Source organism: Mandrillus leucophaeus, unplaced genomic scaffold (assembly GCF_000951045.1).
Source record: "Mandrillus leucophaeus isolate KB7577 unplaced genomic scaffold, Mleu.le_1.0 Scaffold544, whole genome shotgun sequence".
Taxonomy (NCBI): domain Eukaryota; kingdom Metazoa; phylum Chordata; class Mammalia; order Primates; family Cercopithecidae; genus Mandrillus; species Mandrillus leucophaeus.
This window is the reverse complement of record NW_012105853.1, coordinates 578,779-593,894: the sequence shown is the minus strand read 5'-3', so window position 1 is coordinate 593,894 and position 15,116 is coordinate 578,779. Positions and strand designations below refer to the sequence as shown.

At 48.0% G+C, this 15,116-nt stretch overlaps 1 protein-coding gene across 3 annotated transcripts in view; it reads right to left on the bottom strand.

Moving 5' to 3' along the window:
* Nucleotides 1–15,116, bottom strand: part of RIMS4 (regulating synaptic membrane exocytosis 4) — a 57,335-nt gene that overhangs the window by 12,438 nt on the left and 29,781 nt on the right. For 2 of the 3 annotated variants that reach the window (XM_011997628.1, XM_011997626.1), the window contains one exon: nt 7,128–7,266. In XM_011997628.1, coding sequence (XP_011853018.1) covers nt 7,128–7,266 — 139 coding nt within the window. The remainder of the gene's footprint in view (nt 1–7,127; nt 7,267–15,116) is intronic. The other variant, XM_011997627.1, reaches the window with a different exon arrangement.

Sequence of the window (15,116 nt, the reverse complement as noted above, 5' to 3'; positions counted from 1 at the left end):
TCCATCCATCCATCCATCCCTCCATTTATCCATCCATCCATCCATCCGTCCATCCATCTGTCCATCCATTTATCCATCCATCCATCCATCCATCCTCCCACAAACTCGCCAAACCTACAATACAGTCAATTCTGCTGTAACATGAAATATACATTTCTAAAAATTACTGTGCAATGCAAAATCCTGCTATAAAAATCACAGAGCTTATGGGAAAATGGGGTCAGTGTCACATCAAAAAAAGAAAGAGGCAGGAATGCAGTAAAAATGACAGCATGGTTTTATATATGTTAAATGCTTTAGAAATGCATAAATACTATAATAAAAATGGCATGTGACCTTGAAAACAACCTGCAGTTTGCTTGTGGAAGGGGGTGTCAGAAGAGGTGCAGCCTGTGAGTGATTTTGAGGTAGTGAGGGAAAAACTGAAGTCAATGGAAAGTTGTACCACCAGGTGTGGACGGGTGTGGCTTATAATAGTAAACTGACGGTGCCGTGGATGTCTGAGCCACATGCGTTTTGTGTATTCTTATGTGGGTGCAGTTTTCTTCATTCACCCAGTGTTCCTCGTGGATGAAATTGCACCTGAACAAATGCAAAATTTATGTTACGCTCAAATTGTTCCCTAATACTTGAATCGTGTTGGAACAAATTCTCGTTTTCAAAACAAGCACTGTAGCAGAATTGCCCTGTGCCAGGATATACCATATCACACAATGCTGACTCCGACTTCTCAAGAATTCAAGATATTTCCAAGCCTGACCACCTCTATGAGACAGTGGGCTCGTGGGTGCAAAGCCAAGGATTTTTTTATTTGTCAAAAACTTGTCATGAGTCAAGCACTGATAGTACTATTTATCAATGTTGATCCATTTAATCCTCTTAACAACTCTATAAAAGCTAGGTACTTGTAATTCATACCCATTTTACAAAAAGGGAAACTGAGGCACAGAATTGTTAATTGAACCAGAATCACTCTGCTAGGAGTGGAAGACCTTAGGACCTAAACCTGGAGCGTCTGGCTCCAGAATTCACCCTCTTAAGCACTACGTTATACTGTCTCTATTTGTCTTCAGGGGACCTCAGCCTTGCCCAGAGCAGAGCACAGGGATTTGCAGGCCAAGCTATGGGGTCAGGCAGGCCTGGAACTGAATCCTGACTCCACCACTCACTAGTCATGGAGGCACATTCTTCACTTCTCAGAGCCTTGGTTTCCTTCCCAGTAAAACAGGAATAAAGAACAATAGGATAATCCCAGTGCTATTGTAAGTATTAAATGAGATAAACGCCTTAGAATAGAGTCTGGCACAGTCAAGTGCTCAAGAAATACTAGCGTTTATAAAACAAAACAAAACAAATCCCTGTCTCCTAGCCACAGCTGCATCCAGTTCTGCTTTGTCCTTTGGGCATGGGGATGCTGTTAAACAGTAGAGGTGGGGAAGAAAAGGGGTTCTGACCACCCACCCAGACTCCTGAGCCTTTGGTGATCAGGAAACAGCCTTGACAGGACCATGACCCTGAGCCCGGGTGCAGTGGCCCTGCCATCGGCTCATACTCTGCTTCCCTGGGCTGTGGACACAGTGACCCAGACACTCAGAGACCCGGATGCTGATGACCCAGACATCTCAGGACAACAAAGAGCAGAAGGAAGAAGCAGGTGGGCGCTAGGAGCCAGCCTGGAGTGCTTTTGGGTCAACAGAGAGGATGCCAAGGCCCTGGATTCTGTGTGCTGAAGGGGTGGGAAGGAGTGGAATGTATGCATGCTTCTGCTCACACACACCCACCCATTGTTCATCCGAATGTGCAGAGCACCGACTGGGCCAGCTAGACAGGCACTGAACTCAGTGTCTAGTGGGACAGACAGACACACATGTGACAATTAAGATAGAGAGTGGAGGGCACTGTGGTGGGGGAGGGACAGGGGACTGTGAGGGCTGCTGATACAGCCAGAAGAATGGTAGGCCCTACCTGTTCCATTCCACTTCTGCCCACGCCCAGGACAGACATTGCTAATCAACCTCAGCTCTCCTGCCAAGCCTGGACTTGGCTCCAGATTCCTTCTCAACACAGCACTCCAGGGAACCACTATCAATTACTGGTGTTGGCACATGAGATACAGTCTTTGTGCCAGTTCTCAGCTGAGGTCTGGAGAAGGAATGAGTCAGAGGGTGAAGAGGGAGCAGGGGTAGAGAAGGAAGTGCCAGGTAGAGGGCGCAATGGATGCAAAGACCTGGAGGTGAGAAAAGTGAAGGGTAAAGGTTCAGGGTGGTGGAGTCCCCACATGGTTGGGGACTGAGAGAGGCTGGGAAAGGTCAGAAGAATAAGTACTGGGTGACAAACTGTGATGTCCCGAAAAGGAGCCCTGCAGGTGTCCAGGCAAGAGCGATGTATGGCCTTGACCAGGAGATGGAGATGGGGAGGAATGGATGGATTCAAGAGATCATTAAGAGTAAAATGGCACAGCATGATTATGGATTGGGAATGGATTACGGATTGGAGAGAGAGAGAGCTGGCTGCAAGAACCCCAGATTTCTGGTTTGGACAGCTGGTCAGATGGTAGCCCTATGCACCCACACAGTGTAGCAGGCTCTGCTGGGCCATGCCCCCACCCCTTATTATGTCAGTGCTTGCTGACTTCTAACCACCAGCATCTGCATGCCTTTGCCCAGGCTTCTCTGGCCCCTGAAGAGCTTCTCTAGCCTTTAGAGCCTATTTCACCACAGTAAGAGCCAGAGAGTTAACAGAGAGCAGCTGCTGCTCAGTAACTGGTTAAGAGCTGGAATGTAAATACCTCAACTCCCTCGCCTCCTGAGAAGATAGCTCCCAGGTGCATGTTCCACATGGGTTCCCAGAGTTCCCCATCAGGATTGGCTCTGGTTGCCCCACGGGAAAGCTGGCTTCTTATGCTTTATTGGGTGCAACACCTCTCTCCCACATGCTCCTCTGCTCTTATTTTCTAGAATCATCTCCCAGGTGAATCACTTGCACTCGAACCCATGTCTCAGGTCTGGTTCTGGGAAAACCCAAACTAGAACACACAGTCAACAGGGAGTATCTCAGGATTAGGGCAGGTGGGGAGTATGGTATGTCTGGAAGGTTTTGTTCTCATAGCCCCATCTCAGGGGGCTTGAGCTCCAGCTCCTGCCCTTTTCCTAGGTGAGATGGGCCTGGCCTGGTGGCATGGCTGGTTGACTCTCCATCCTTAACCCACAAAGCTCCAATTTTTGATCAGGCAGAAACAGGCTCAAAGAAAGAAAGCCCTTCCTCAGCCCCAGGGGATCAACCATGGCTGGCCCAACATAAGGCCCATGGTGTGGAAAGAGAGAGGGGTTCTGGGTCCTTGATGGCATCCTTGAACTACCAAACCATCCTGGAAGCCTCTGCTTCCAGAAACCTTGATAAATGCAACCATTAAATGAGAAAAAGAGTTGAGTGTAAACGTTAAGGGCAGATACCCAATGCTCGGATTTGAATCCTGGCTCAGCCACTGACTGGCTGTGTGACCTTGGGCAACTTATTTACCCTCTCTGAGTTTCCATTTCCTCATCTGTAAAATGGGAATATTAACAGTCCCATTGTCAGGTTGTTGTGAGAATTAAATGAGTCAATATAAGTAAAAGCACAGCACAGTATCTGCACATAGCAAGTGTTCTCTGCAAGAATTAGCTATGGCCATTATTACCATTAAGCCAGGGCTTCTCTACCTTAATGTGCATACAAACCACCTGGGGGTCTCATTAAAATACAGATTCGGATTCAGTGGGTCTGGGGTAGAGCCTGAGATTCTGCATATTTAACAAGCTCCCATGCCAGTGTTGCTGGGCTGTGGACCACACTTTGAATAGTAAGGGCTGAAGCCATTGTCCATTGGTATTACATAACCTGGGACTCAAGGCATCCTCACTGGCAGAGTGGCACAACCCACAGGCACCCCTTCCCCGCCCCTGACACCTGGGAAAACAGCATTTCCCAAGTTTTCTATACCTGTCCTTTGCAGCTCTCCTCACACTGCTAGTTGTTTAGTCAGTGCCCAAGAGTGGAAGCTCATGGAGGACAGGGTGTCTGAGGTGCCCAACCCAACTGCCTGGCACATTCTAAGTGCCCAATCACATCTGCTGAAATGAAAATCCATGTGGGAGCAGTCCTGTGCCCGCCTGCAGGAATACATATGCCTGGTGATCCAGCGCAGTCAGACAGACCCAGCGGTGCCAGGGGCTGCAGCCTTGCAGGGGCTGCTCAAGTGAGGCTGGCTCCCTGTAAGCCTCAGCTGGGCTGGCAGAAGTCCAAGGGGTGGGGAGAGGGGAGAACAATCCCTTCCTGTTTCAGAGCCTGGCATTTGGGCCCAACCAGTGCCCCAAATGCCTGCAGAACAAGGAGGCTGACCACAGCTCAATGTCCCCACCCATTCCTTCTGTGTCCCTACCTTGCCCAGGTGTTGGGCAGGTGGCAGTGCTGGGCCTGGCTGGGATCCACCAACACTCAGCCCCTCTCAGGAGGCCGAGACTGTCCCCTGCTGCTGGACCCATCACCCTCCAACCCACCTGATACCTCCTCAGTTGGGCTCAGAACACCCACCTCAACCCTTTTAGTAATCGTAATCATCACAGTCAACACTTACTCAGTGCTTACTCTGTGCTAAGCACTTTATAGACACAATTGTATTTGGGGTGGCTCACTATATCTATTACAATGCAACTGACCAAAACAGCAAAATAGCCAACAAACAGTGGCTTAATTAACAACCAACAATAATAGATAACAATTACAGTGCCGGTCACTGTGCTAAGTTCTTTTACATGTATTAACATATTGAACCCTCACAACTCTGTAAGTGTCTGCACTGTTACTGTTCCCTTTCTGTAGATGAAGAAACTAGGCTCAGAGAGGTGAAGTAACTTCCCCCAAAGCCACACAGCTACTAAGAAGCTGAAACGAACCACACACCAGGGCAGTCTCATTCTTGAGTCCTGGCTTTGAACCTGTCTGTCACGTAATTAGACTCTCTGGTCCCTTAAAGCCCATGACAGCAAACAGTAACAAGAGCCATGTTCCAAACACCTGTCACCTGAGGGCATCACCTTGTTTCTTCCTCACAGCACACTCTGATAATGCTCCCCTTGGTCATGTGGCCTTTCTGAGCCTTCACCTCCTCTTCTATAAAATGGAAATGCAGGTCTGACTTCTCTGCTGCTGCTCACTGCAGCACGCTGCCCTTCCCATAATCTAGGCCTCCAGACCTGCCTGGGAGGCTGACAGATGTTTACTGGCCTCCTCAAACATTAGGGAGGCAAACTGATGTGCCCAAGCCCACCCAGGGGCATGAGTGGCAGAGCCAGGATTAGAACCTGAGCTTCCTGACTCCCTGCGACTCACACCTGTCAGCAGGGCCCCACTGCTCCCCAGATGCTGAGAATATCTTCCTCCAAGTTCTGCTGCCTTGCCATGTTTCTCAGGTTAAAGAAAACACTGGCTCCCTTCCTCCTCCTCCTCCTCTCCCTTCCGCTGTCCTCCTCCTGTTCTCACCCACGGGAAAGTCTCGCTAGGAGGTGGGTGGAACAGCAGCATCTGCTAAGGCAAGGCCATTCACGAGGCTGGAGATGCCCAGTTTAGGAGGGGTTGGGGGTGGGTGGGGAAGGCTTTTAGCCAGCAGGAGCCCCCAGCTGAGGGGCAGGGCCAGAATGAAGGGAAGCAAAAGGTGGAGGCCGAGCCCCAGCCCCACCTCTCAGTGGCCGTGTGTCTGTCCTTGCACTAGTCACTTAGCTGGTACTGTTCAAAAGAATTTTCTATGTATGATGATGGAAATGTTCTATTTTCTACACCACCCAATATGGTTGTCACTAGCCACAAGTTGCTAGCGAGCACTTGAAATATGGCTAGTGCAATAGAAGAACAGAAAGTTTCATCTTATTTAATTAGCCACATGCGTCTAGTGGCTACTTTTCTGGACAGTTGTGGCATTTAATTTTTCTAAGCCTCAGTCTTCCCATGTGTACAAGAATCATGATATCCCACCCCACTTCCCTGACTTTAGAGGATAGCTAGGACCATGAAGCAATGCAGTGCTGGGAAATAACCGCTGGCTGGGAGTCAAGACTCCTGGGTTCCAGACCTGGTAACATGCTTCGTGATGCAGAGTGAGCTCCTTAACCTCTCTGAGTGCCTTGGTCATCTACATGATAAGGAAGTTGCTTTGGATCAAAGTTTCTTTGATCTAGGGATCCACAGATGGTTTTAGGGGACTCTGATAACCCCTGTAGTTATGAGAAAAGCATGTTTGCAGGACTGTGTGTGGGAGAATGAGTGTGTACATGCACTGGGGGCTGTGTGTATTGGGGGAAAGCCCAGTGCTTTCCTGAAATTCTTAAAGGGTTCTGTGAAAATGAGAAACCCCGAGTCCAGGTGAGTTCCTCTAGGATAAAAGCTTTTTAACAGTGGAGTTCTCAGGCCACATTCCCAGAGACTAATTCAGCAGCTCGGACCTGGGGCCCTGCGAGCTGCATTGGTAACGTGTTCTCGTGATTCTGACGTGAAGCCCACGGAGGGAAACGCTGGCAAGGAGCTAGCCGCACTACTGTCTAGTGAGCTGATGCTCAAGCAATGCTTTTATAAAGCAGTAGTATATATTTTTCAAAACCAACAGGATTTAGGAAACCAAAAAAGTAAAGAGGAAATAATGATGATAATAAAACCCCTCTCTACCCCCTCCTTTATTTCTTAAGCAGCACTAATATACAGCACTTAGTGCCAAACACTGCCTTATGCTGTGTATAAATATTACCCCTGCGTTATATGGATTATAAATGTCTAATCCTCATGATACCCCTATGAAGCTGATGCCATTAATCCCATTTTACAGATGAGGAAAGTGTGGCACAGAGACCTTGCCCAAGGTCACACAGCAGGAAAGGGGTGGAGCCAGGATTCAAATCCAAGCAGTGGGGCTCACTCTCTCTCGGGACTTTGCTGTTACACTGTCTCCCTTCTGAAGACGGGGGATGAACCTGGAGCCCTGAGCTGGCGCCTCCACAGCCTGGAGCTGCCCCAGGGCTTCCAGAGGGGTTGCTCAGTCCCTCCCGTGCCCCACCACAAAAGAATGCAAGAGCCAGGAGGGCTGGTGGCCCCACACTTACTTGCCCTCCGAGCCATAGCTGTTCATGCTGTCCTCAATGGACTCGTGGCTGGCCTGGCGCAGCGTCCGGCTGGGCATCTCCACTGCCAGGCCTGTCTCCGTGCTCCTCTGGATGGCCCCCTTCAGCCTCCGGCTGTCTCCTGGGCAAAGCGGCCAAGAGAGATGGGGAGAGAGACACAGGTGGGAGGGCGACAGAAAGAAGAGTCATCTGGTTAGCAGTGTTTCAGCCGTTGGGGGTTATCCAGCTTCAGCCTCCGTCCTCAGTCCATCAACCTCCATGGATCCCCGGCCTCACCAGTAACCACCCCACCAACGAACAGTATTGCATGAGTTTTGTTAAATGATGGATTCATTTACATGTGCTTTTTCTCCCCCTTGAATTCATTTCTCCCCTGAAACCTTCTCCAAATCATTTCTCTTCCTCCTCTTCAGCTACTATTTATTGAGCACCTACTACGTGTCCTACTGTGTGAAGTGCTTTGCATGGATTTTGACCAGGGTTTCTTAACCTCAGCACACTGGCTCTGTGGATGGCATATTGCTTTGCAGTAGAGGCTGCCCTGTGCATCACAGAATGTGTAATGGTATCCCTGGCCTTTGCCCACTAGATACTAGTACCACCCCCACCCCACCCTGCTGCAGTCCAGTTGCAGCAATCAAAAATATCTCCAGACATTGCCAAATAGCCCCTAGGCAGCAAAAATCACCCTTGACTGAGGACTACTCGCTCTGAAACCAGATGGCATGGGTTCAAATCCTGGATATCTATCTCAGTGGCTGGGAGACTTTAGGCAAATTACTCAGCCTCTCTGTGCCTCTATTTGCACAACTGTCAAGTGGGAGAATAACAGGATTTTATGAGGCTAAATGGCCCCCATCAGCAGCCCACTCCTTCCATTCTGTGGTCAAACATCATCTCATCTGAGATCTTTCTTGACCACTCCTGGCCCCTCCAAAACAGCAGCCTTCTCCCACCCGCTGCCCCTCTCTGCCCTGACTCCTGCTTTGGTTTTGCTGACGTTTACCACCCAAATGCATTAAACAATATTGGTGTTTTGGCCGCTTCCTCTGTGAAGACCATAATCTCCATGAGGACAGGGAACTTTGTTCACTCTTGAAGCCTCAGCACCAAGAACAGGGTCTAGACCATTGTAGAGCTCAACTAATAACTGTGGGATGGACCAATGTCTGCCTTGAGAGCAGCCTTAATCCTCACAACCAGCCAAAAGGTGGATGCTGCTGTTCACCCCCATCCAGTGCCCAAAACTGGAGGTACAGAGAGGTCAGGACTTGTCCACGCCTGTAGAGCTAGTAAGGCGGGGAGCCAGGACACAGCCCCGGGAGGGTCTCTGCTCCCTGCTCCATGGCCTAGTGATTCAAGGGACCGTGGGCTTGTTAGAGGTGGGGTAGATCATTAGTGGGATCTTTTTCATGGTCCCACAGAGTCCAGATGTGGGCTTATACCCAAGGGGATCCTTCAGTGCTTGCTGATTGGCCCACTGGGGAAAAGCAGCCCCAATCACATCCAGTCATCCTGCTCCTACCAGAGGACAGGAGAGCTGGGCCTGCATACCAGGAGCAGGACAAGGCCAGGACACCTCTCACTGGCCTTCGCCTGGCCTCCCTCCTCCTCCCAGCTCCAGGATGGTCTCTCCTTCCTCCCTGACTCTAAGAATCACACGCACATGTACACACACACATGCATGCGTAGATACAAACACTCTGTGTTTCTCAGAACGTGTAGCCTCAAATTTCTGTCTCCCACACGTGTCTGTGTTATTGAGACACACAGACACCCACATTCAGAAAAACACACAGCAACACACACACACACACACACAGGAAGATGCATGCAAAGACAGTGTGTTAATGCAGGTCTGAGTGTGTTCCCAGGGGTCTCCACATGCCTGTCACTCTATGTGTTTGAGGCTAAGTGGGTAGGTATATACACATGCTCCTCGGGTGTTTCTGAACACGTGGGAGAGCGTGTGTGCCCTTATATCGGTGTTTCTACTCCATTCCATCATCTGTTCTTTCCCTAGCTTGCATCTGCAGCCTCCCTCCATCCTCCATCTCCACTGTTTCTGTATTTTTCTGTATATAGCAGGTACAGTGACACAGAGAAAGACAGAACCACTCACATGCACATTCAGAAACACAGACTCAGACAGAGACATCCCTGTACACACACACACACACACACACACACACACACACACACACAGAGCACTGTACATATGTCCCTGTCAGATGTGCAGGAACAAACACCCCCCAGCCCCACACTAGGGATACAGACCCATGACTGGGCACCCTGCAGGCAGGCAGCACACACCTGCCCCGGCTCCCTCCCTCTGCTGAGCCCTGTTCGGGTCCCCCCACCCTGGTTCCATCTCCACCTACCTGGGTCTGACACATTTCTCCCGGAAGAGGGAGGAAAAGAGCATGACAAACAACTCAGTCCCCCAGAGCTGTGCCTTGCATCTGTGTGGCACCCTACAGCCCTGAAAGCAGTTCCCAACTAGGCCCCTAGGATCTGCCTCACAGCAGCCCTGGCTCCCCACACAGGTGAGCATGGTTGTGCAGTCAGAAGGCCCAGGTATGGAGACCTGGGGCAAGTTGGACAGCATCTTCCCCACGGAGCTGTTGAGAGGGTTACATGACAGACGTTTCCCACAGTGCCGGGCACAAAGTAGGTGCCGAACATAGAAAGCCCAACCACTGCAGAGGAAGAAAGACCTTCCAATGTCCCCACACCTGCCCTTGCCAACTGTCTTGCTGATGCCCTTGTAAATGCATTTTTCCCTTGACACACCACCTTCCCCAAACTGGAGACCATGACTGGACCCAACCACAGCAATGTCCACTGTCCAACCTCCGCCACCTACCCCTTCTGTGGGTCCTCTCTTGCTAACTGGGCCATGGTCCCCAAAGTGACTGTCCCAATGCTTTCCCAACTACCCCCACCAAGATCCATCCATCTCAGGTGGCTGAGATGTGTTCCCTTTGTTCTGCTCTTCCTCACTTCCAAATGTCACTGTGATCGTTAATAGTGAGTGTCAACTTGATTGGGTTGAGGATACAAAGTATCACTCCTGGGTGGGTCTGTGAAGATGGTGCCAAATGAGATTAACATTTGAGTCAGTGGGCTGGGAAAGGCAGACCCGCCCTCAATCTGGATGGGCATCATCCCGTGGTGCCAAATGAGATTAACATTTGAGTTAGTGGACTGGGAGAGGCAGACCCGCCCTCAATCTGGGTGGGCATCATCTAATCAGCTGCCAGCATGGCCAGAATAAAAGCAGGCAGAACATGGATCTCGTCTCAGGGTCAGGTTTGGGGACAACTGACCTTAGATAGCCTGGCACCCTAAGCCAGTCAAAGTTCAAAAATCTTCACATAGGTGGGCTCCTGCATCATTACTGTACTTGTACCCATTTACACCCAACCAGAACATTGGGAAGGAAATTTATTTCTCTTTTGTATGCTTCTATGTCATTTAAATTTTTATAATTAATGTATTAATTCTATAATGCAAATGAAGGTAAATACAAACAAATTCATAAATAAATCACAGTTTCAATCATGCCACCATCTTATTTAAAACCTTAGCCAGGCACGGTGGCTCATGCCTGTAATCCCAGCACTTTGGGAGACCCAGGCAGGTGGATCACTTGAGCCCAGGAGTTTCAGACCAGTCTGGACAACATAGTGAAACTCCACCTCTACAAAAAAAACCCCACAAAAATTAGCCAGGCATGGTGGTGGGCACCTGTAGCAGAGGTAGGAGGATTGCTTGAGCTTGGGAGGTTGAGGCTGGTTGCACTCCAGCCTGGGCGACAGAGTGAAATCCTATCTCAAAAAAACAAAAAAGAAAACAAAACAAAAACCCAAAACCCAAAACCAAAACAAATACCTTAGAATGTTTCTTCACTGCCTGCTGAATTAGGTTTAGTTTTTGCATCCAGGCACCCAAGACTCTCCATTTTCTGACTCCCTCCCCATCAGCTACTGGTCTCCCTCCCAGTCTCCATATCCTAGCCCAGCCAGACACTTCAGTGCTCCATCCTGAGAAATACTGTACATCCTCAATAACTTCCCCATCCTGGTTCTCACTCCTTTCCTTTCCTCCCTTCTTCATCTTCCTATCAAATTTCTAACCATCCTCCATAGTTTAGCCTTAAATAACACCTATAATTTATCAGGCACTCTGTACTTCAGTTTCTTCATCATATAATAGGGATAAAAGCACCAGAATCTCAGAGCTATGTGAGCACTAAATGTTAACAAGCAAGCAATGTAAAAATGTAATAACATTTAACCTAACATTTAACCCACAGGATGGCCTAGGTAGGCTGGGACACACGGTCAGCCCTCAACAAAGTTGACTATTATTAATATGGTTATTACCATTTTGCTAGATGCCATGCCAAGTGTTTTACAAAGGTATCATCCCACTTAATTCTCACAATAAACCATGAGATAGCTGCTGTCTCCCTCTACAGAGAAAGAAAATGAGGATCGAGAAGGTTAAGTAACTTTCCCAAGGACATGCACGAGTACTAATGGTGGAGCTGGACTTCAACCCCAGGCTATTCTGGCTCCAAAGCCATGTTTTAAATGCACCCTAAAGTAAACTCATCAAGCTCCACACCAGAACTCTAACGCCATGTCTTCCACAAAGACGTCTCTCATCAGACTCCTTGAGTCCTAGGGGCATTTTAATCTTCACTTCTCTTGGGGTAACTATTCCACGGCACCTTGAAACATAGTTCTCATCCACCTAGTCGATGTCTGTGTTTACAGCATGATCTCATTCGCCATTTACTTCCATTCAGCACCAGGGATAGCGCCCACACTGCCCATCCCCACTGAAAGTCTGTTAAATTGAATTGGCTTTAGGATGTGTCCCCAAGAAAAATGTAAATTCTCTCTGGTAAAGAAAACAAGTAGATCTCACTCTGCTGTTTATACTTGAATATGAATGTATCTAATGTACGTTCTCCCAAAAGTAAGTATTCATAAAGAACAGGATAATAAAACGATGATAAATTATGAAAACAGATTTTATTGTTTTTAGCATTTACCCTGTATCGTGTAAAAATTATATATACATATATAATTTAACCCCACCATAACTCTGAAAGACAAGTATTATTATCCTAATTTTACAACAAGGAAACAGGCTCAGAGCAGTTCAGCAACTTGTCCAAGGTTATACCAGGTAAGACAGAGCTAGGCTTGAAACCAGGTCTGTGTGAAAACAGCTCATCATATACTCTTAACCATGAGACCTCAGGGATGTGGTGGGGGAAGGGAGAAGGAGAGAACTCAACCAGTCCCCACTCTGACATTTTATTGAAGATGGACATTATCAGCTTTGACTTCCAGATGAGAAGCCCCAAGCCGAGAGAGGCTCCATGACCTGTTCCAGGTCCCCAGGCTCTAAAATCACTAACCACATCCTGGTCAGGGTGTGTCCACTCTGAGTCCACAGAGCAGCCTGTGAAGTTCCCCCAGACACAAGAGCTCTGGGTGACTGGCTATTTTAAACCAAGATGCAAAAGGCACCATGGTCCCTGGCTCACTGCTTCCCCTTCCCACAGCAACTACTCTTCCTGTCTCTCTGAGATAAATACCTGGAGGCTGATGCCTCTTCTTCCTCCATGGTCAACCTCTCCCTGGCCTAGTTATTCCCAGTGACTTGGGCCTCATATGCCTCCCTTGTCCAGGTCTTGAAGTCCATCTGAAAATCAAGGGCTGAGAACCATCTGCAGGTACTCAGGCCTCCACGGCACTGATGTTGCCTCTGGCTGTGTCTCCAAGGATGGGAGGAGGAAGCACAATGCTGATTACTTCTGTGAGGGCCCTAACCTTCCCCTTCTTCTCCCTGGAGCTATAGGAAGCTGCCCTCCCTTAAAATAAGAGACGGTTTCATCTGGAGGGAACTTAGGGATCACCCAGATCAATACCTTTATTGTACAGAGGGCAACTGAGGCCCAAAGAAGGGCAGGAGTCAAAGGCCATGTTGATATTAGAATTCAGGCTGGGGACAGTGGCTCATGGTTGCAATCCCAACACTTTGAGAGGCCAAGATGGGAGGATTCAAGACCAGCCTGGGCAATACAGTGAGACCCTGCCTGTACAAAAAATTTAAAAATTACTAGCCCACACTGTAGTCCCAGCTACTCAGGAGGCTGTGGTGGGAGGATTGCTTGAGCCCAGCAGTTTGAGGCTGCAGTGAGCTATGATCATGTTGCTGCACTCCAGTCTGGGTGACAGAGACCCTGTTTCAGGAAAAAAAAATCCAGGTCTCCTAACTGCTAACCTCCCTGCTCCTTTTCAGTTGACAGCCTTTCACTATTTCTAGAGCATCTTTAGGAGGCAGCATGGCCTAATGGTTAAAAGCATAGACAATGGAGCCTGAATGCCTGGGTTGTAAACCTGGACCCAGTCACTCTACTAGTTGTGTGATCTTGATAAAGTTACTCAACCTCTCTGTGGCTCAGTTTCCTCCTCTATGCTAACTGGTGTCCACACCACCAGAGTGTCCTCTTTGGCCAGTTTCTTCTCTACTCAGCGGCCTGCCTGAGCTTCCCAAACCTCAATTGTGAACACACCACCCTGTGATTAAAATCCTTCAATGGCACCCCATTGCTTGCAGAATAAATTCCAATTTAACACACACTGTCTTTCTGACATGGTCCCAATTTACATTTCCAGCCTCAATTTTTCCCTTTTCTCTAGTGTTCTCTACATTCTATTCACGCTGAATAATTCCAAATCTTCCATGTGACCAGCTGCCCCTCCAATTTCTTACCCATCATCCTGCATACAAAAGTCTCAGCATTTTCTTCTTCTCTTCTGGAGAAAGGTGCTTTTTAAAACAACTGTTTGTTGCAGGACAATACACATAAAGAAAACTGCACAATTATATATCACACAGTTGTAAGGGTATACCTTGATGACCATTACAAAGTTCTATGGAACCAGCACCCAGATCAAGAAGCAAAACATTACCAGTGCCCTACAGAAGGCCCACATGCCACTTCCAGTTACTTTCCACCAAAAGTAGCATTATCCTAACTTCTAACAGCACAGACTGGTTTTGCCTATTTTGCAGTTTTCACTACATAAAATCACCTGGTGTATATTCTTTAGCATCTGGCTTCTTTTACCCAATACAACATTTGTGGGGTTCATCCATGTTGATTGTTTCATTGTAGTTCATTCATTCTCATGACTTATTGTATTGTAGTACATTGTGTGAATATATCAAAATGATTTTCATTCATTCTATTGCTGATGAGCATCCGGGTGGGTAACCTCCAGTAATGGAATATTACAAATAGCTCTGCCAAAACATTCTTGTATGTGTCTTTTGGTGACCATTTCTGTGCAGTTCTTCAGGGCACATACCTAGGAGTGCAACTGCTGGGTTACAGGATATGCATTTGAAATGCCTTTTAGGTGGGTTAACCACGGTGTGGACTGGAAAGGTTAACACATTAGACTCTCATTCGGCAGGAAGCAATGTTCTGAAGAAGTGAGGCTAAAAATTGGAATGTTTTGAGGAAAACGATGGTGAAAAGACTGTTGATTTACTGTATATCTGGCTCACATTTATATTCCCCAAATGTAATCTTTGTTACAAGAATGTGTATAAAGGGCAAACAGCACCCAGAACAGGAGAGGAAGGAGGGGAAAAGGCCTGGAATATGGTTGGCATTCAATAAATGCTGGCTATTATTATTAACCTCTCTAAAGGTCAATGGTCAACTGCTCACTGATACCACCTCTAGTAAACTCGTTATTTCATCGATTCTAAGACAAGATATGAATGGCAACCAATGGCATGTCAGAGTTAAATTCTGACATGTTTTAGCTTCCTTGGTGGTATATAAAGTTGTGACTTGCAACTGAAGGCCTCTAAAATGCAATTAAGTCCACAGCAAAGAACCAGTGCGTGCAGGAACTGTCCGTGGTGCTGACT